The 22,742-nt window shown below is 38.8% G+C and overlaps 1 protein-coding gene and 1 long non-coding RNA gene across 7 annotated transcripts in view; one reads left to right on the top strand and one right to left on the bottom strand.

Moving 5' to 3' along the window:
• The window catches only part of RPGRIP1L (RPGRIP1 like), a 95,487-nt gene that overhangs the window by 70,160 nt on the left and 2,585 nt on the right, over positions 1–22,742 (top strand). For all 6 annotated transcript variants that reach the window (XM_055553631.1, XM_055553630.1, XM_055553629.1 and 3 more), the window contains 3 exons: positions 8,848–9,031; positions 16,150–16,234; positions 21,132–21,265. In XM_055553631.1, the coding sequence (XP_055409606.1) occupies positions 8,848–9,031; positions 16,150–16,234; positions 21,132–21,265 (403 nt within the window). The remainder of the gene's footprint in view (positions 1–8,847; positions 9,032–16,149; positions 16,235–21,131; positions 21,266–22,742) is intronic.
• Positions 16,245–22,742, bottom strand: part of LOC129632188 (uncharacterized) — a 36,263-nt gene continuing 29,765 nt past the window's right edge. The window contains exons 3-5 of the long non-coding RNA XR_008704396.1: positions 17,478–17,620; positions 17,169–17,389; positions 16,245–16,632 (exon numbers count right to left, since the gene is read on the bottom strand). This is a non-coding gene — a long non-coding RNA (uncharacterized LOC129632188). The remainder of the gene's footprint in view (positions 16,633–17,168; positions 17,390–17,477; positions 17,621–22,742) is intronic.

The following is a 22,742-nucleotide window of genomic DNA, read 5'->3' as shown; positions in this document are numbered from 1 at the left end:
TAAGGCTTCTCAGGTGGTTCAGTGGTAAAGAATCTACCTGCCAATGCAGGAAAAGCAGGAGACATGGGTTCAATCCATGGTTTGGGAAGATCGGCCCTGCTGGAGAAAATGGCAACCTGCTTCAGTATTGTTGCCTGAGAAATCCCATGGACAGAGGAGCCTGGTGGGCTACAGTCCATGGGGTCGCAAAGAGTCGGACATGAACAAACACAATCAAAGAAAATGTGTGAAAGTATATAATCAAAACATCGTACTGCAGTATCTCTGGGACCTGGGTCTGGGCAAGAGTCAGCCAACTATAACCCATGTGTCAAATCCAGCCCTCTACTTATTTTTGTAAATAAAGTCTTATTGGAACACACCACACCTGTCATTTACAGGTTGTCTGTGGCCTCTTCATGTACAAGAGCAGAGTCGAATATTGCCAGCAGAGACCATTATAGCCTGCCGTGCAAAAAATATTTGTTATCTAGCCTTTACAGGAAGGAAGCATCTGCCAACTCCTAAGTTAGGGAATGGGAGGAAACGAGGAACTGATATTTTACTTTCAAGTATTTATATTGTTGAATTATTTTTAGTGATGAGTATAGACTGCTTCTGGGCTTCCCCAGTGGCTCAGCGGTAAAGAATCCACGTGCAATTCAGGAGATGTGGGTAAGATCCCTGGGTTGGGAAGATCTCCTGGAGAAGGGCACAGCAACTGACTCCAGTATTCTTGCCTGGAGAATCCCATGGACAGAGAAGCCTGGCGGGCTACAGTCCACAGGGTCACAAAGAGTCAGACACAGCTGAAGCAACTGAGCACGCACACATGCATAGACTACTTCTAAAAAGGGAATAATTTGTTAGCTAATTCTGTACTAAAATGTTAACTAATAACTAAAGAATAGTTTAATATGAGTTGTAGAAGCTTTTCTATAAATGTCTTAGAGAGGGTCAATAAATAGAGGGTGAGTCTTTTCTGGTTTTGAGCCATGGATTTCCCAAGTGTGGTCCTCAGACTAGCAGCATCAGCATGACCTGAGAATTTGTGAGCAATGCAAATTCTTGGACCCCACGCTAGACCTAATGAATCAGAAACTCTGAGTCTGGAGCGCAGCAATCTGTGCCTCGTCAACTCTTTCATGTTGTCCTGGGATATGCTAAAATTTGACAACCACCTCTTTAGGGAAAGGAGGTAATTCTCACCATGGCTACAAGTTAGAACCACCTAGGGAGCACCTTTAAATGCTAAGGCCCAGGCTCCACTCAGATCAGTTAGACCAGAATTTTCTTTAGAGCTCCCCGAGTGATATTAGTAGGCAACCAAAATTGAGAGTCACTATTTTATCACATCTGTTCTCAATGATGGTTAAAGTGGAACAGCATATCAAAATCACCTGAAATTGAGGGTCATTTTAAAAATTCTTCCCTTCTTCACAGTACTGCCGTAGTAAGCCACAGTTAATGATGGAGATGTGTCGTATCCCTCAGGTGTATTAGGAAAAAATATTCCAACCACTGCTTTAGAACATGTGGTAACGAGCTTCTGTAATTTGCTGACCATTATGGATACAGGAATTTTCATGGTATATAAAGGAGAAAATGTTCTAAAAATAAACACTCTTAGCATCATTTTGATCTCCAACACTGAAGTTTTTACTATTTGTATTATTTGTTCAACACAGTATGTTTTAACAGAACATATGATAAAAGAAAGGTTACTGCCTCTGATGAAAACTGGATTGTTCGTTTTGTTTTGTTTGTTAAAAACATTATCACCTTAACAGTTTGTGCTCTTCTTTACTCGTATTTCTCCCAAAGAACTATTATTATTTTTAAAATCAAAGACTTTTCAATCAAAACTTGCATGAAGAATGGATTTGACTACTAATAAGTGGAAGCTCTGGAGCCTAGTATGAGGTCTGCTGCTGCTGCTAAGTCGCATCGGTCGTGTCCAACTCTGTGCAACCCCATAGATGGCAGCCCACCAGGCTCCTCTGTCCCTGGGATTCTCCAGGCAAGAATACTGAGTGGGTTGCCATTGCCTTCTCCGAGTATGAGGTCTAGGGGACTCTTTTTGAGTCTCTGAGGTGTTTGTGCCTACCCCCATCTTTAATCATTAATCATTCCTACCTACTCTACTTACTTATGGCTCTGTCAGTCCCAGTGCTGAGTTTGACTTTTTGAACCAGATATTTTGAGCTTGTCTTAGACCTCACTTCAATTAAACTTTTATTCTTAAAGGTCACAGGCATAGATTCATAACCTTCCATTTCCATTTTGTCTTGATTATTATAAAGTACCAAGTTCTTCATAGGCTTTATTTGAATTTATTTACACACACACATACACAAAACATTTTTATGACAATAAAATAATAGTCATGTAAATTTGTGTAACCATTAGGAAAGTAACTTGATAATCCTGTTAAGTTAAATTTCTTATATCTGTCACCCAGCAATTCTAAGAGAACCACTCACATACACAAGAAAACAAAAGGATATTCAATGCAACATTGTTTTAATTGCAAAAAATTTTAAACATTTTGTTCATCAGTAGAGAAACAGACTCAGTTCAGTTCAGTCGCTCAGTCATATCTGACTCTTTGCGACCCCATGGACTGTAGCACACCAGGCTTCACTGTCCATCACCAACTCCGGGAGCTTACTCAAACTCATGTCCATCGCGTTAGTGATGCCATCCAACCATCTCATCCTCTGTCGTCCCCTTCTCCTCCTGCCTTCAATCTTTCCCAGCATCAGAGTCTTTTCCAATGAGTCGGTTCTTCACATCAGGGAGCCAAAGTATTGGAGTCTCAGCTTTAGCATCAGTCCTTCCAATGAATATTCAAGACTTATTTCCTTTAGGAGTGCCTGGTTAGATCGCCTTGCGGTCCAAGGGACTCTCAAGAGTCTTCTCCAACACCACAGTTCAGAAGAGAAACAGACTAGAAATTAATTACATATATAATATAAATGGAATTCTGTACAACAGGTAATATTAATGAGTTAGATTTCAATTATAACCATAAATCTCAAATATAGCATTGAGTGAAAAAATTGCAGAATAATTCATAGAGGATGTTATCTTTCATATAAAATCTAAAAACAGAAAACAAAAAGTTGTTGATCGATATATACATACGTAGTAGAAAATATAAAAGCTGATTGGGCATGATACACATCAACTTCAGGATAGTGGTCACTTCTGGGGGAAAGAAGAAAGGATGGGAAAGGAATTGTGAGGGGGCACTTTTCCCTGAATCTGAAATATTTTATTTCTCCCACAATAAAAACAAAAAGATTTAAATCAGATATAGCAAAAAAGTAAAATCTGTTTAAGATGTTGAGTACTTGAACATGTCAAATTATTTTCTGTATAGTTTAAAAAGTTAAAAGAAATGCTTGTTTGCTGAAGAATTAAGAATGAAATAAAACTCACATACAATCTCCTACAATAGTGAGATTTAAATCTAACTGACTGAAACAAGTTCCAAACCTTTATCAGAGGACATTCTCAGTTAAGCAACACTGTGTTTAAGAGCTGTCAAGTTGAATTAAGTTTTTAGAAGCCTAACAGTCCAACCCTAGTGTGGCTGCTATGATTGTTGAAACCAGAGGAAGAATTCAGCATGATCTTCTGAAGTAAAACATAAAAAAAAAAAGTAAGCCTGCCAATAAAAGCCCAAGTAAATACTATAGAGAAATATGGCCTAAAATGAGAATTATAGCATCAGTCAGGAAGCAGGAGTGGAATTGAGCCAAAATCATGAGAACTCTAATTTTTTTTTCTCTGAGAGTAATACAAGCTGTCATCACATTTCCAGATCATTCAATCACATAAAGTATAGTGTCCATCCATACAGACAACTGAAAGGAAGTTGCACACAGTTCTTATTTGAGAGATTTCTATTACTGCTGCTCACCACAATCAGAAATTTTAAATGCTCTTTTTGTATGCCGATGCTGACATCTGGCTAACTAGGGAAGCTAATAGGGTAACCGGTGAACAGGAGAGAAAATGTACTGAGACGTACTGAGAGGCCGAAAGCTCATCCTGGCTAGCTAACGTACTGTATGAGCAGAGTGTTATTCAGAGGAATGACCACGTGGGTTCCTCTGGCGGTCTTGAACAGACAGTATTCTGTATCCGTCCGAAACACTATGCTTCAGTCACTGTCATGTGAATCAGTATATATATATATAAGATATATATATATATCCCTTCCAATTCACCTAATTGAACTTTTTTTTCCACTATATCATGATGAGAATTTTCACACACAGAAGCTGACATGACAATACCCTACCCCTAGATTCTACAAAACTGACCAGTTTTTGAAACAGTATTATTCAATTAAAATCTAGACTGGCAAGATATCTATGTTTTCAACAGTTAATAATCCCCAGCTTCCCAAAATGTAGCAGACACAATCAATATTTGCTAAAGGAGCTGCACTAATAATTGCAGCTTCACATATTTCTGGCAATATATAAAAGATATTTGCAATATATAGAAGATCCTCAGCATTCCCTTGACTCAATGTCATTAAGTATTTATTGAGAGCCTCCTAAGTGCCAGATCCTAGAGAGGATGTTAAAGAGCAAAAGATGAATAAGATATGGTCCTGGCCTCCAGGAATTCACAGTCTACAGAGTGAGGCAGATATGTAAACAAATCCATGCAATCCAGTGTGAGTGAAAAGTGTAGCACGGGCCCAGAGGAGGAACCAAGTCAGTCTTGGAAATCAGGAGTAATGCCCTCATAAAAGGAGTACATACGTGGCCCAGAGCTTCAGATAAATGGAATTTTGTCTGATAGAGAAGATTTCAGATGCAAAAGCTCAGCAATATAAACAGTACATCACAGGTCTGGGAAATGGCTAGAGTGTAGGGTAATAGGTTTCCAAGCAGAAAGGTGATACCCAATTTGTTTTAGAGAAGGCACTCTGCCACCAGAAGAATAGTTGAGGCTGCAGGCAGGAGACTAGAGGGAGGAGGGCCTCACCTTTCTCACAGCCATGAGCATAGAGCCATTTATTTTTTGAGTGTGTCCCTGATGGCTCAGAGGTTAAAGCATCTGCCTCCAATGCGGGAAACCCGGGTTCGATCCCTGGGTCAGGAAGATCCCCTGGAGAAGAAAATGGTAGCCCACTCCAGTATTCTTGCCTGGAGAATCCCATGGATGGAGAAACCTGGAAGGCTACAGTCCACCGGGTCGCAAAGAGTCGGACACGACTGAGTGACTTCACCTTCACTGATACAGTCAGCAAGATCTGGCTTCCCTAGTGGCTCAGATGGTAAGGAATCTGCTTGCAGTGCAGGAGATCCGGGTTCGATCCCTGGGTCAGGAAGCTCCCCTGGAGAAGGAAATGGCAACCTACTCCGGTATCCTTGCCTGAAGAATTCCATGGACAGAGGAGCCTGGTGGGCTACAGACCATGGGGTCTCAGAGTTGGACATGACTGAACGACTAACACTCTTTCACAGCAAGACTATAATCCCTCTGTAACTAAAACAGCCTCATACCATCCATCTGTCTGCTTACAACTCTACCAGCCAATTATCTTTTGTGATTCCTTCTGATTTCTCCCCACTTATTCTGTAGTCATTATTGTTGTTTGTTGTTTAGTCACAAAGTCCAACTCCTTTGTGACCCCATGTCCAGCCCACCAGGCTTCTCGATCCATAGGATTTCCCAGGGAAGAATACTGAAGTGGGTTGCCATTTCTTTCTCCAGGACATCTTCCTGACCCAGGGATCAAACCTGCATCTCCTGCCTTTGCAGGTGGATTGTTTAGCCCTGAGCCACCTGGGAAACTCTCTCTCTGCTAATTCTATGAAACTGCTTTTTAACTATTGGAAGCTGTTGAATTAGTTCCTTCCTCAGATTGTGTGATAGATCTCTTCCTCAGATAGTGTGAAACATAAAAGAAGTTTCTCTAGAGATAAAAATGAGAAAAGAAACCGCATCTTGTTTTGTCTTTGTATTTCCAGTAGCTGACACAGTGTTGAAATATCTTCAGCTTTCCTTAATTCAGTGAACCACCGAAATATTTAGGAAGTTAAAGGAACAGGAATGAATGATCTATAGGATATGGTGGGTGTGAAAATGGAGATTTGCAAGAATGGCTCCAAGGTCTCCTGGTTGTGGGTGACCAGGTGGACAGTGATGTCATCACCTGAGATAACAAGTATCAGGATGAAGGACAGTGGTGGAGAGGAGAGATCGTGAGTTCCTTTTTTACACTAAGTTGGAGTTGTCTGCTACACAGTTGATGTGCTTCTTAATCTTCAGAATCTTTGCATATCATCTAGTTGAACTTTGGATTCACAGAGGCATGAGCAGAACCAGAATTGTTCCAATTTTGAAAAAGAAGTTGGCTAGGCCGATTAGCCAAAATTTATAATGTTTGGAAATTGTTTATTCAGGGCATGCTTCCCTAGATACATACTATTTGGAACTTATCCCTTTTTGGACTTAGGTTGATTCGTGTAGCCTTAAAGAAACAAAGAAATGATAACTGAAAACTCTGTTAAGTTAGAGAATTGAAAAGGACATAATCTAGAGTTAATGAGGCTGGGGTGGTGGGAGGGAAACTAAGAAGAAAAAAATGATCTAGGCCAGAAAGCAGACAGACATCATAAAAAGAATTTTAAAGCTTTTTGGGGGTAGGGGGTAATATAGTGGGTTTCTTTTGGTTTATTTGGTTTTGGTATTCTGTTTGTTTGTTATCCAAGTATCTGCATTTATTTAGTATGTAGACTATATTTTGTATATAGTCTTATTTGACAGCCCAAGTTTGTTCTTGCAGTAATACAAGTTTTCATACCGGGATTGTACAGTTATTATTAATTTAAAAAAACACTTAAATAAATTTGATTCCCCTATTTAAAAGTTAATTTGTCTCTTCATTGGATTCTGTGATAACCAGATTTTAAATTCCTCTCATTCACAATGTGAAAATAACAATGTATACACCTCTTTTGCCTTTGTTATAAGCTGTTTTCTTTTAATTCTTTTGTGCAGAAACAGTCTAACCACAGCACAGCACAGGAATGTTTTATGTTATTGTCATAACAATTCTAAGTTTGTCAAATTGCAAGTTATGTAAAAGACTTAATTATGCATTGTGCTGCATTTGAACCAGAAGTATAAAATAGTTTGTGTGTATGCAATTTTGACAACCACAATACATTTTAAGGAAAAATAATATTTAAAATGTTTTCTTTACTATGTTAGTCTTCGGCAAGCAGGAAGGGCTTTTCTGAAGTGAGATTAGACAATAGAGCCAACTTCATTTTTTATGCACGTGAACAGAGAGGGCTTGAGGTTATTAGTTGAAACCGAGTAACCTTTCCAGGCTTTCATCTCTTTCTTTTCAAATTTGAATATGAAAAGCATATTCAAGTCAAAGACCATCACTTTAATGACATTTGGCAGTCATTTGATTTATTAGGTTTTAGAAAAAATTTTCCTTTAAATATTTCATCATACTATGCTAATCCTAGTAATATTGCCAGCTGCAGCCTTGTACCTGTATTAGTGGAGACAGAATGGTGTGGAATTTTCTCTGTCATCCTAGTAAAATTTCCATGAATCTACTGAATAATAAAATAACCTTATTGAAATATTCAGATTTGGGTTTTTAGTTAAAGTGTCTTAGAATACATAATAAAAGAAAATGTCTTTTGAAAGAAGGGGGTAAAATTACTTCATCAAATATTGAGGGGGTTTGCCAGCAATGGAAATTGTTCTTTATGGGAATATTCTTTACAATAGGGTACTTATGCTTTTCAGTTTGATTAATTATATTATATACTTTGAAATATCAAAATAGTAATTGCTATGGTGAAATTACACACTGATTTACATTTGACAATGAATTCCTAAAAGTTAGTTATATAAGCAGGTCTTAGTATCAGGATTTTTAGTAGTATTTTAAGTTATATAATTTACAGTAGCATACCTCTGAATTTAATAGAGAGATTTAGTAAGGGGGAATAAAGAACAAATTTTAAATTGTAAACATTTAAAATTAAATTCAATGTAAACATTTAACTGAGGAATTATCTTGGTGTGATCTAATTTTTAAGTCATAGTCTATCATTTGTTTTAAATTATTGTTCAAGGAAACATATGACTCACATATAATGTTTGTTACACTAAAATCTATTAAATAAGGATTGAGATGAAAATTACACAAATATATTTTTTCATTAATTCTGTAAAAATGAGATAATTGTAAGAAAATTATGTTAAATTCAATAAAAATTTGTCTTTTGTTTGAAAACTTATTGCTCATTAAATGAAATATGTTATGGAAGAATACACAAGAGAATGAGCTGTAGCCCTACTTAATATGGATTCATACAGTTATTTATGTTAGCATAATAGTATAAAGTGTTCAACAGGCTTTGATCTTTGAATAACCAAAACTTTCTCAGGTACCATAGAGTAAAATAAAAGCAGTGATAAACGCGTATTTCACTACATAATTTGAAACAAGGCCAACTGATGTGTGTCATTCTGAAAGCAATTGGAGATGAAGATCTCATAATCTTCACTCCTGATGGACTACTAGCGGGTATATATAGCCTCAAATGTAAATCAGGAGACTATTGCCATGACACTGTTAACTTCAAACCCTGGGGCATTGGAAGCTCATTCTTTCTCTCTCTGTCGTGAATAATCTATCATGTGTAACTAGACTGTAGGGTACAATACCTTCCAAAAAAAGAAATCAATGAAGGCCAAGTACCTTCATGTTTTATTTAAAATTGACAGTGAAAAAAGAGTAAAGGATTTTTTTTTGTTCATTTCTTTTTGTTTCTTTATTGTGTTTTGTTTTTGCTCTTTAAACAGCCACCAGAAAAAATCCGGATTGAGATCATAGCCCTTAGCCTTAATGATTCCCGAGTAACTGCAGATGACACTATCCAGCGACTCTTCGTGGAGTGCCGATTCTACAGTCTTCCCGCTGAAGAGACACCCGTGTCACTTCCAAAACCCAAGAGCGGCCAGTGGGTCTACTACAATTATAGCTATGGTAGGTATGGTATTTATAATACAGACTTTTATCTGTGAAGGAAGCCAGAGGAACACGAGAAAGTACAATTGTCTAATGTTCACATAAAATCATGGAAGTATTATCAGAATAGATTAATGAAAGTCAAACCTGTAGCATAAGGATTAAGAAATTAAATTTAAAATTCAGTTGTCCCTTTGTGTCCGTGGGTTCTGCATCTTCAGATTCAACTAAAACACAATGGAAAACACTTGGGGGAAAAAATTCCAGAAAATTCCAAGGAGCAAAACTTATACTTATCATGCATCCTCACACTTTCTAGAGATCTTTTAACTGCAAAGTATCAGAAAAGTAAGCCATAATCACAGTATTTATTAGTAATGAAAAAACTGTTACTGAACTAATTTTAATGAAGGTACTCCCAAGAAAAGAGACAAGCTCTTCTGTTTTTTTTAAATTATTATTCATTGTAAAGGTTAGCAGGAGACTGTTTGGTTGAACTGACAACAAAATTGTTTTTTAGAAGTTGGTTATGCATTGAGAAATTTGGCCATGCAGCACAACAGATGTTTCCATTTGCTTAAGGAGCAATGCACGTTATTCTTTGGGGGAAACCTGTGGTACATGCTCAAGTTTCCTGGATTTTGTTCAGTCTCACATGATGGCCTAGGTCTGTTTGGGCTTTTTGTCAGTTGCTAGGTTGGGGCTTCCCTGATAGCTCAATTGGTAAAGAATCCACCTCCAATGCAAGAGACCTTGGTTCGATTCCTGGGTCAGGAAGATCCTCTGGAGAAGGGGTAGGCTACACGCTCCAGTATTCTCGGGCTTCCCTTGTGGCTCAGCTGGTAAAGAATCCACCTGCAATGCAGGAGACCTGGGTTGGATCCCTGGGTTGGGAAGATCCCCTAGAGAAGGGAACGGCTACCCATTCCAGTATCCTGGCCTGGAGAACTCCGTGGACTGTATACTCCCTGCGGTTGCAAGTAGTCAGACACAACTAAGTGACTTTCACTCACTTTAGGTTGGTTAGTTGGCATTGATTTGGTTTTTTGTTTTTGTTTTTTTTATATTTTCCTTTTACTACAAGATATACTACTAACTAACTGGTATTTTAGTATTTCTGATGAATTATTAATAGTCACCTGATAGCAACAAGAAAACCAATAATCTATTAGAATTGAATTCTTTAGAAGTATTTACTATACTTTTCTGCAGCTTCTATTTCTACCTATTGAGTTTTGACTATACAGAATTTTCAAGGTTAATTGAAAAGAATTTTAAGGATATTTATATGGTGGGAAGGGAGAGAAATGTACTTTGGGCTTAGAAGCAAATTAATGCTGTTTTATATCTACTGTATCTAAAAAAATGAAGTCCTAGATCATCGGCAAATTTGAGAAATAATTATTATTAACCTTGTAGAAGGCTTATTTTTCACTTAAGGAAGACATATTGAAAGTGCTTATTTTTAAATTACTATGTTTACATCTCCTTCCTTGTAGGAGAATCTCCTTGAATCTTTGCTTCATAAATAACTTCTCTCATTCATCTAATTATTGTAATGATTTAGCATTCACAAGTTACTTGATATAAAAGGTCAATATAATATAGCTTTACATCTTCCAAATCTTATTAAATGTTAATGAAAGTAGTTTTATTTCCAAACTGACTTTTTAACTGAGACAGAAAATTTAAAGGCCAGCTAGTGCATGCTGTCTCCTTTTGGAACACCATTCCAGTTGAGAGGTGAACTGAACCTTGCGATGATTTTACTCTGCAGTATGATTTGAATCTACTCAGAAGGGATTTGTATACTGAGGCCTGAATTAGGTACATAAAATGAGAGGTTTAGACTAGTGATCCCCAGGATTATTCATAGCCTAATTCAGTCTTTATTAAGAGGTGTTAGTACCAGTTTCACATACACAAAATAGATCTTTTTTTTAGGGCTACTAACACTAGGGGGAAAAAAAGAATCAAAGTTGAATTAACTTGCTAGACATCGGTAGCAAAAACAAAAGTTATATTTTATTGAGCTTGAAAATGTTGCTTGGAGAATGCTGAGAGAGCAAGAGAATAGTTTGGTTAAAAAAAATAAGATTAATGGTAGATCTAAAGAATGTTGTCTGGGCTGAATAACATCTTCTAGAGAGCTGACAGTGGGAAGGAAAAAAGATTAATGAAATCGTCCAAAGTTTTTATGAGTCTTATACAGATCTAGGCCTTTAGTCTCTGAGCACTGAACAGTCTATCTGTTGGAACAATTAAGGTTTAATTCAGAAGATGAAAAAGAAGCAGAACTTTAGATTTTGTTACTAATGGGAGGAAAAACTTGGCAAAGATAAGGACTAAGGGGAGATAATACTTTAACACAAAAGTTATCTGAGATTCAAGTTTATCAACCCTTAGCCTGCCAGGTGCCTCTGTCCATGAGATTCTCTAGGCAAGAATACTGGAGGGGGTTGCTGTGCCCTCCTCGAGAGGATCTTCCAGACCCAGGGATTGAACCTGCATCTCTTATGTCTCCTGCATTGACAGGTGGGTTCTTTACCATTAGTGCCACCTGGGAAGCCCCCTTATATAATTAAACTATCTGTATTTCTTTTGCCAAATAACATTGCTAAAGAAAATAGGGATTTCCCCAACCTGCAGAAGTGAGGGATGTAGTTTCTGAATTTTGTTTTTTATTGGAGTTGCTTTGCAATGTTTTGTTAGTTTCTGTTGTATAGCAAAGTGAATCAGTTATACATATACGTGGGTTGTGTTTTTAATGGTAGAGAATTCAAGATCACCTCAAGTATTTGGACTACTGGTTTGTATCTTTTCTGAGACACATCCATTCAGTAAATTTATGTCAAATTCTAGCAAATCCTATACCCATGTGGCTTCTGATGAGAATGAAAGGTAATTATCTTACCTTTTAGAGAGTTCAGATTCATTTCATAATCACCAGGATTGCTTTTTAATGGATATTTTAAGTTTTGAAATGTAGATTTTTTTTTTTTTACCTACATAATTCAGAATATCAAATGGATATTCTTGGGATCATAACCTGATTAGAGGTAACCTAAGTGTCTCCCACATGTTTAACACACAAAAAAATGTTTACTAGTTTCTGATCCTTTTCAAAAATCAGAGAAGGAGCTGATTTAAAAAACACCAAGGGTCTAAACCTTAGTTCTCAATAGTATCCTGACCAGCAGCTGGGAAGATGTTAGACATGCAGATTCTCAGGCCTTCCCCATACCTACGGAGTTAGAAATTGAAGGTGAGCCCAGTCATCTGCATTTAATCACATCCTGCAGGGATTCTGATGCATATTAAAGACTAAGAACCATTAGGATAGATTAAGTTCCCGAAGGCCTCATTTATACAAGCAGGAGAGCTGTACTTCTCACTTGGTACACTTGTGGAGAACCAAACTCATCAGTGTGTAGCTGGAGTTTTTTCTAAAAGGAAATTTTTTATTTTCAAGTATAGTTGTAAAGTGCTGTATGTTAGTTTTAGGTGTACAGTGATTCAATTACATATATACATACAGATATATATATATGTATGTATGTATGTATATATATATATATATATATACACACATACAGATATATATATCTTTCTTTTTCAGATTCTTTTCCCCTTATAAGTTATTACAAAATATTGAGTATAGTCCCATATGCTATATAGTAGGTCCCTATTGTTTATCTGTTTTATGTATAGTAGTGTGAATCTATTAATCCAAAACTGCTAATTTATCCCTCCCCCTACCTTTTGCCCTTTAGTAACCGTAAGTTTGTTTTCTTTCTCTGCTTTGTAAATAAGTTCATTTGTCTTTTCTTTTTTTTAGATTCTACATATAAGTAATATCATATAATATTTGTCTTTCTTTGTCTGGCTTACTTCACTTAGTATGATCATCTCTAAGTGCATCCATGTTGCTGCACATAGCATTATTTCATTCTTTTCAGTGGCTGAGTAATGTTCCATTGTATACACATAAATCTATTTGGAAGATGTGGTACATATACGATGAGCACACACACACCTCCCACACGTCGTCTTCATGCATCTGTTGATGGGCGTTTAGGTTGCTCCCGTGGCTTGACCACTGTAAATAGTGCTGCAGTGAACATTTGGGTGCATGTTTCTTTTTGAATTACAGTTTTCTCTGGATATGTGCCCAGGAGTGGGCTTGCTGGCTCATATGGTAGTTCTGTTTTTAGTTTCTTAGGGAAACTTCATACTGTTCTCCATAGTGGCTGCACCATTTTACATTCCCACCAACAGTGTAGGAGGGTTCTCTTCTCGCCACACCCTCTCCAGCATTTATTATTTGTCGAAAGGAATTTTTGGAAGTGTTCAGTCAAGAGCATTGGTTAAGGTACCAGGTTTAAGGAAGCAATATCCCTTTTAAGAAAGCGTGAAAAGAGAGTGAGGTGGCTTCTCTTGACACAGTGATGGAACTCGCTCACATTTCAGCCTGTGCTAACAGCATGGTTGCAGCTTAAACAACAGGAAGAGTTCTGGCCTCATGTGGAAGAAGGAGGTTTAGCACGGAGGTTAAGAAGGCAGGCCATGAGGCAGACCTTCCTGGATTCAGATTCTAGCTCCGCCACTTCCTAGCCAGGTTACTTGAGGCAAATGACTTACCTTCTCTAGGTCTGCATGATCGTCTGTAAATTGTGGGTCAGCATGGTTCTTAACAGATGTGATTGCAGTAAGCAAAATATTGAGTGTAGGATGTAGTACATGAATGTCACTCACTAAATGGTGGCCATCACTATTTTTATCTTTGTTAAGAGACTAGGAAATACAGTGTGCTAGTCCTCTTGCCTAGAAAATCCCATGGACGGAGGAGCCTGGTAGGCTGTAGTCCATGGGGTCGCTGGGAGTCGGGCACGACTGAGTGACTTCACTTTCACTTTTCACTTTCATGCATTGGAGAAGGAAATGGCAACCCACTCCAGTGTTCTTGCCTGGAGAATCGCAGGGATGGGGAAGCCTGGTGGGCTGCCGTCTATGGGGTCGAACAGAGTCGGACACGACTGAAGCGACTTAGCAGCAGCAGTCAACTGAATGAAGCAAAAGCAAAACGTGTCCCAGCTATACCAGTTTTTACCAGTTTCAGTGCCGTTGTTCAGTCACTCAGTCGTGTCCCAACTCTTTGCGACACCGTGGCCTGCAGCACGTCAGGCTTCCGTGTCCTTCACTGTCTCCTGGAGCTTTCTCAAATTCATATCCATTGAGTCGGTGATGCCATCCAACCATCTCTTCCTCTGTCGTCCCCTTCTCCTCCTGCCTTCAGTCTTTCCCAGCATCAGGGTCTTTTCTAAAGAGTCAGCTCTTCACATCAGGTAGCCAAAGTATTATTCAGTGGTAAAGATGTTTTTTTAAAACGTTGAACATAGAATTGCCAAAGATTCAGCAATTATACTCTGGAAACACACCTAAAAGAATTAAAAGCAAGGACTCTGACAGAGTTTGTACATCATGTTCAGCACAGCATTATTCACAACAGCCAGGCGGTGAACAACCTAAATACCCATCAGAAGACATAAAATGTGGTGTGCTGTGCATGCTAAGTCATTTCAGTCGTGTCCGACTCTTTGCATTCCCGTGGACTGTAGCCCACTAGGCTCCTCTGTCCATGGAATTTTCCAGGCAAGAATACTGGAGGGGGTTGCCATTCCCTTCTCCAGGGGATCTTCCTCACCCAGGGATCAAACCCACATCTCTTAGATCTCTTGCATTGGCAAGTGGCTTCTGGTGGCTAAAATGAGGTCCCGTTGCTCTTCCCATAGTGGAAGAGAATGACTTTTTTAAAAAGCATGACATTTTAGCATTGATAGGTAACACACTATATTTATAAAATTTACAAGAACCCTTTGTCTTTTTCGATTTGTGTAAATCACAGTAACTTATATAATTGGCCACAATCACTAGTACGGTATCGTGCAAAGAACAATAAGCTCAAGGCTGTAGTTTGGCCTTGGCTCTTCCTTCTCTTAAACCACCAGCCCACCCCTACACAGACCTTCGCGCCCCTCAGCATGTGTGCCTAACTCAGTGCCTGGCATGTACCGTCTTTGGCCCTCAGTTTTTACTCAACTGAGCCAAGGATTAAATGAGTTGATAGCATCATAATTTGAGATTGAACTCAAATTGTCCAGGGAAACATTATCAGTATAAAATATGTTTGTTCCCAGTGAAACCTGGCTTTAGAATTGTCGTGGTATCTTTCACCCTGTGTGTGATAAAGGGATAATCTCTAAATTGAGATCTGGTCACCAGAGAGACTTTAACTCCAAAATGGCATCTGAAAAAGAAATTTCTTCCTTCCACAGCTAAGGTATGGCTGAAGGGCTGCCAAGCTGAGAAAAAAATAAGCGGATGAAAATTGAAGTGTTCACACTCCAAGATGCCATTTTCCCAAAGTGCAGACACTTATTTACTTTTACGTGTTCACCGTCTTCTTCCTGGTGGGACTCAGATGAGTTATCTAATCTGATATTTCAGCTCAGTAAAGTCTAGCCACATCCCTGCATGCAGCGTGTACCTTTAAAACCACAGACACTTCACACCCAAAAAAGCCTCTCCCCGCCTCCCTCCAGAAGTCTATCCCGTACCCCCCACCCAACCACGAACAAACGGCAGCCTGTGGATTTCCTCAACCCAGCGCACTAGGATGCCTCTTTTATTTCTTGTTGTGGCAGGAAAGAAGGATTAAATTACCGGGGCTGTCGGGAAGGACAAGCTCTCTGCCATACATTATCATTATCACTCGCTCCTCGGGTGAAAGAAAATGCAGTAAATCCCTCAAATACAAAGCAATAAAGACCGCTGGCTTTTACTGTCATGACTGCCACTGCCATTAACAGGCAGTGACAGCGATGTGGCACTCTCAGATGTTGCTTGTATCTTCTCTGACAGTGTGCACAGAGGCCTGCCAGTGACATGACATTAGATCACATGACTATTCAGATTTGATTCTGGTTTCCAGCGCTGCTTTCTTTTCCCAGGCGTACAAGCAAGGTGGCATGCGTCTCTAAAAACAGGTATTTATACAAATACAGAATGGTACTAATGTAGCATATTCCTGAGTGACTGCCTCCTGTGAGTTTTGTGTGTTTTTTTTTTTGGTTTAGTGATCCACATGGATAAAGAAAACAACCAGGCCAAGAGAGACATCTTAAAAGCTATACTACTGAAACAAGAGATGCCTAATAGAAGGTATATTTTAAGCATTCTAAATTACCTGATGGTTTATACAAGGTAGCATGGTGTGGTTAAAAAAAAAAAAGCACAAGATAAGGAAGCAGAACACAACTTCTCTCATTCGCTCTGTGTCCTTGAATGAGTATGTGACCTCTCTGTGTCTCTTTCCTCCTAGAAATATCATAGCCCTGCCTATCATACAAAGTAGCTGTAAAGATCCTACAGAGCTCTGCAAACCAAAAGACCTGTACAGTGTAGTTAGTATATAAAGTACCCCACTGCCACTGTGACTCTAAAGCTCCCAACAAGGATTGCCAGGAGGGGGCGCTCCGGACCCAGTGTCTGGAGTATAACTTCCTGTTCGGTCACTAGCTGTCGGACCTCAGACCAGCACCGTGCCTCACTTTCTGCACCTGTAAAATGGAAACAATAATTCCATATAGGGTGGTTGTAAGGTTTAAATGAGATGATACATGTTATATGGATAGAATAGCTCCTCACACAAGAGCTTAAGCGCGTGGTAGGTAGTCACTGCACTCATGATAAGCAGTAGTAAGTATATAATAATATTATTATTTGTAACAGCTCCTCAGCCTTTTAGACATTTTTACATCACTATCAGGGTTTAATAATTCATCATTTCATGTTATTTTTAATGTCTTTTTTGGCCAATTTGAACAGGGCACTTTGCATTTTGGGTCCATATAGAAGTTAAACCCTTTTGAGAAGGAGAAAAAGCACATGATCTTAGTGAGTTCGTGCATTTGAGTGAACTCACATCCATGCAGTCTCAGGAGTTATCTCAGTGCTGCCTATGAATGCTGAGTGGGGCTTCAGCGGTGCCCCTTTACTGGCTTGTCCCCCTTGGCCTGGAGGGGGACCCTTTATCTCCCCATTGTCTTCTCCTTGCCTTTATGGCCCATGATGACACAGCCTCTCACTGCCTTACCTGAGCTTAGCCCCCAGCCTGAGAAAGAGACTCAAGTTCATCTCTTTCCTGGAGGTCATGAAGTGAATGTTCACAACATTAGATTTTTCAAAAGAGCTTTCAAACTAGCATCCAATCTTCTGTTTCATGAAAGCAAACTGAAATTCTTAGCTCTTAGGATCTGACAGTGGCTTTTTCTTTAAGTCCTTGAAATACATGTATTGTTTCCTTGGCTCATGATTCTGAAGAAAGAGTAGGAAAACCCTGTTAATTACTTCGAGGTTTGGTGTTTTTCCCAGGACGGTAGATAATCACTCAGGTTTTACTTACTTTGTACACTTCGGCTTCTTTCAAGGCCCCTCACATACCACCAGTCCCTCAGGCACCACAGGTCACTAGTGATTAGACAGCACTGGCCGTGTCACCTGCTTCTCTGCAGTCAACAAGCTAGGTTATCACTGTCCAGAACTGAGCTTTAAAAAATAAAGAAGTCCACAATAACTATAATTACTCCCACTCTCCCATCATTGTTTGCCTTAACATTTCTAAATGCCCCCCAGAGACACAAATGTTCGTGTCATTTTAGAAATATGCAGCAAAAGGCACTGCAGGGGCAGAGTGACTGACTCAGGGCCGATGACAGCCGAGTGAGGCCTTGGAGCACCAGCCGCAAGCTCCTCTGACTGCCAAGGGAGGGACGGGGCCATCGCGGGAGGCAGTGTCATTTTCTTAAGGAAAAAAAAAAAGAATTTACATCTGTCCACAGGCAAAAGACAGTTGTGATTCCAGTGAATGTTCTCGCTTCTTATAAATACTCTGAGGTTACATTACTTCAAGTACCTCCTAGATTATGAGAACGCTTTTGCTCAGACAGCATCCCTCTCGTAAACTGGTGATACCATATTCAGCCACAGCTAGATAAGTTTGACCAAACTTCCCTGACACACATAAAACGATGTGCGTTGTATAATATAGTGAATTACACGTAGCGCCTTTGCTTGCTGCCCTGTGCTATATTTACAAGTAGATAAGCGTCACATTAAAAGTGAGGCAACGCATTGAAATGGGAGTCTGAAAACTATTCTTTGAAGTCATAGTTTTGTTACTGACTTAAGGCTCCTTTTTGGTTTCATTTCTTCCCTGCAAGTGTTCTACTGTGCAGATCCAGCGTAAAACTCACAGGTGACCCTTAGTCTCTTCTATCCAGTTTCATATAAAAAGGAAGTATTTCAGAATGTGGAAGGAATCAGAAATGTCATTTTAGAAAATGATCTAAGGAATTTCAGTGTCTTCTGGTTTCCTAAATGACAGCAAGCAACGTTTGAGGTCTCAATCTTGAGGCCCACCCAGCCCAAAGCTGGCCTTCTCCAGCCAGTCTTCAACTAGGACTTCAGTTTTGCAGTTCACATAGTAGTTCAACAAACATTTGTGATCCCTACCTAAGTATCAGGAACTAAAATGCTGGATAAGAGGACGTCTCTGCACTCATGGAATGTACATCTCGCTGAGGGAGACAGCCAACAAGTCGACCAACTATACATTACAGTAGGTACTAAAAGAAAGCTAAACAAGCTGCTAAAATAGAAAATAACATGAAGGGAATCCCCTGGCAGTCCAGTGGTTAGGGCTCCAAGCTTCCACTGCCAGGCCTGGGCTCGATCCCTGGCCTAAGATCTCAAGATCCATGTAGCCCAGCCAAAAAAAAAGTAGGAGTAAAGAAAATAATAACAACATGAAGGCATATCCAAGGAGATGACATTTAAGCTGGTTAGTGAAGCCTCTTCAGCACATAAAGCAGGGTTCCATCTCTCTTGTCTGACAGGGTTCAAGGTAAGATGAGATGTGTCCATATGAGTCCATGTATGTGTATATACAGTTTAGCCTAAACCAAGGCTAAACTAAATAGTTTTTAAACTGTCTCAGTGCACCTTCTTCCCTTTTCAGCCTAACACTAATTTCTTATTTTTGTATTTGATATCTCACTTTGCTCTTGATAGAATTTAAACCAGAAGTATTGCTTTTTCTAATGTTTAGCCCTTTTGTTGGCATTTAGAAGGGTTTTTTTTTTTCCCTTTTTGTCTCAGAATTCTCATATATTCAGTGGAGGTTGTAGTCTGCATTTGTAAAGTGATAGATGTTATCCTTAAATGAGACATTATTTAAGGATAACATTTAACATTATTATTATAATCTTGTAGCCTCTGTCTTCTCTGTAAGTCTTGTGGGTATAAAATGTGCATCAAATATCACTTCTAATTCATGCTTTTCTAAGCACACTCATTTTAGGACAATATCTTTCATCATTATTCTTCTTGTTTGAGTGATATAGCCATTGGGTAATTTGGGTGTCTCTGTTTTCTATTGCAACAAGCTTTTCCCATGCCTTCTTTTTCTCTCCCCTTAGAAATGGAGAGGCTTAAGGAACTGTACCTAGGTTAAAAATAATAAAAATAAAAGAGCAAACACGTATTCAGTGCTTACTATGTTCCAGGTACTGTTTAATGTATCATCTAATTTGATCTTAACAAGAGCCAAATGAATTATTACTGTCCTACCGATAGGGAAACTGAGATCAGAGAGGTTAAGTAATTTGTACAAAGTCACACAGCTAATAGTAAGGCAGAAATTTGAGCCCAAAATGGATGCCCTTAACCACTTAATCTTTTTTCTAACTTTTTATTTTGTATTGGGGTATAGCTGGTTAACAATGCTGTGAGTTTCAGGTGAACAGGGAAGGGACTCAGCCACACGTAGACATGTATCCATTCTCCCCCAAACTCCCCTCCCACCCAGGCTGCCACATAACACTGAGCAGAGTTTCCTGTGCTGTACAGTAGGGCTTTGTTGTTAACCACTTAATTTCTCTATTTTATGCATCATATAAAATATCTATCTCACCCACTTTGCAGACCATTCTGTAGTCTTCATAATTATACAGTTATTGTGTAAATAGGTATTACCTTTGGTTTCAACTTAAGGGATTTCTATTTCCTGAACAAAACGTATTGCTAGCCAAAAAGCAGAGACTTAGTAAAGAAATGAAATGTTGAATACTTGTAGCAAATTATTTTAAAATATTGTCATGTTTACCTGTAAGTATTTGGAAAGGATTTTAACTGTGCATATTTTTCAAGGCACAATGTCTCAGAGACTTAGATTTTTACTGAAGAATGTTATCTAAGAAACAAGTTTCTTGTTTGCATCTGATTTGGAATGGATACATTTTGAAAATGGTTAATATGGTAGTTTACAAGGATTCATGGTTTAAGCTACGCTGCCAAGACATATCAAAAGACTACTTAACTGTAAATTCCTGTCATTTGGTCAATCCATGTTTGGCCTCAACACAAGCCACTAATTCAAATCAGTTCCATCAGAACCCTACAATTATATGTCTAAAAGTAAAATAAAACTTGGATGCTATGATTGTAAGTTAAAAGATTTCTGAAGTAATACAAACATTTCATATAGCTGTTGGCTGGAACTACAGCATTTATCTAACATAAATCAGAATATATAGAACACAGTTGGTTAAGCTGCTTAGTAGAAACTCTAAAGTTGTGCGTTTCTGTAGAAAATATTACCTTTCTGTTGAAAACACTGCCCTAACCTCCATGGTCTTGACTCACTTGATCCTTTTAGCCTCAACAGTAGACATGTCAAAATATGATCAGATAATTGTGTAACAGAGTGAACATCTGGTTCTTCTCTTCGCCTAGTAATTTTCTCAGATTCTAGAGATAAATGGTAATCAGTGCTGAGAAAAGTGAATTAGTGTTCATGTGAAGTCTGTTTGTGCACTAATCATTCTAATCATTCATAGAATAATTTATCTAACACAATTTTCTTTTTATTGGAATGATAGAAAACTTTGAAATGTCACAGTTTCTGATTTTTAAAACACACCCATTCGGGAGTCTTGTTTCGCTTGTGGTGGTCTCCTTCTCACTTTCTGGTGATGTTCTCTGTCCTTCCCCTCCTCAGTGTTCGCTTCACTGTGGTCAGTGACCCTCCTGAGGACGAGCAGGACCTGGAGTGTGAGGACATTGGCATCGCTAACGTTGACCTCGCTGACGTGTTTCGGGAAGGGAAAGACATCATCGAGCAAAATATCGATGGTACGGGTGGAAGTATTGCTCAATCTGTACCACCAGCAATTGCTGAAATCCAAAGCCTTTATTAAAACCTTTTTGCTGGCTGCAAAGATGTTGAGTCACACACTAGCTGAACCCTTTGCAACTCAAGCTGACTTTCTGCTGAAGCTGGAATCTCTCCCTGCATCCCCCTCCTTCTCTGCCTTCCTTTGAGTCAACAGAAATTTAAAAATAATTAATTGTGTTTCACAAGGAATTACTCATTTTGTTAGTATGGGGGGGTTGGGGAGTGTGACAATAATTTGGCCATTGGATTGTTTTTAATATTGTTTATAGAAGCCTCATGCTGTCAAGCCTCACTTCAGCTAAGGCATGCTATTCTGAGTGATCATTATCATGTCTTTTGCAAGGCTTCTCTTTAATTCAATGTTACAGTCCGGTGATAGAGTCACAGCTAATAACTCTGAGTCATTTTGGTCACTTGCTTCTCATCAGGATTCAGGGTGGAGTTAGGGATTCTTTACAAAAAGTCCGCTCCTCGACTTTCACCTCACCAGGTATGCGTCCCACCAATGCCTATTTTCTACTCTTTATCCTTATATAACACATTTAGAATCTGCTGAAGGAATTGTACTTTACGAAATCAAGACCTTTAATAATAATAATCAGGGATGGCCTGAGCTATACAATAAATGGAGCAATGAGGCTGAGTCCTAGTCTCACTTCTTAAGTCAGCAGAGCCATCCACAGCTGGAAGAATGTAAATGGTTTGTTAACTCATTGATTCGTGCATTAAGTGAACACTTAACTGAGCACCTCTTAAGTGCCAGGCACTCTGCTTATAGCATAATTCAGCCATCAAGCTTGCCCTGGATGTGCGTCAAGTGCTCCAAATTCAGAATCAAGCCAAATAATTAACCAAGTTAGACCAAGTAACCAAATTAGAAACCTGTTCTGGGAAATTTTATAAACTGTACATATCACATACATATCATATACATGTCACAACTTTGGCAGGCATAGAAGAATAAGATAAGAGGATTAAAATATTAACCTAAATCCTATAAAGACAGCCAGAACCAAGAGACAAAAAGGATCAAAATTATCTCTGCTTTGTATTCTTAATCTCTTCTCCAGTCAGTTCTGTTTCACACACCATCTTCTCATCCTGCAAGACCACAAATGACCATATTGACCTGATGTCGACAGCTATTGTGGCCTTGTTCTGGGAAAGAGTCAGAAAATTAAAATACTAGTCGAGTCAGGCTTTTATTGCTTTGCCAGACATAGACGTGAAACATCCCAAAGAAGAGGTGACAGCTCCTCTGTGTGCTGGGGACCACTTGTGCCCCCACAGTCTCCCTTCCTGCTCATTTCTCCACCTAAGTCTTTGTATATTAAGTTTTATATGAAGGTTTCCTTACAAATTTTCTTGGAATTAGGCACACACACATTAAAAGTTCAAGAAAATCACACATACAAAAAGAAAAGAAACTATATA

The sequence above is a fragment of the Bubalus kerabau genome, chromosome 17 (assembly GCF_029407905.1).
Source record: "Bubalus kerabau isolate K-KA32 ecotype Philippines breed swamp buffalo chromosome 17, PCC_UOA_SB_1v2, whole genome shotgun sequence".
In the NCBI taxonomy this organism is placed as follows: Eukaryota; Metazoa; Chordata; class Mammalia; order Artiodactyla; family Bovidae; genus Bubalus; species Bubalus kerabau.
The sequence above is the reverse complement of the archived record's forward strand: the minus strand, read 5'-3'. Positions and strand labels throughout refer to the sequence as shown.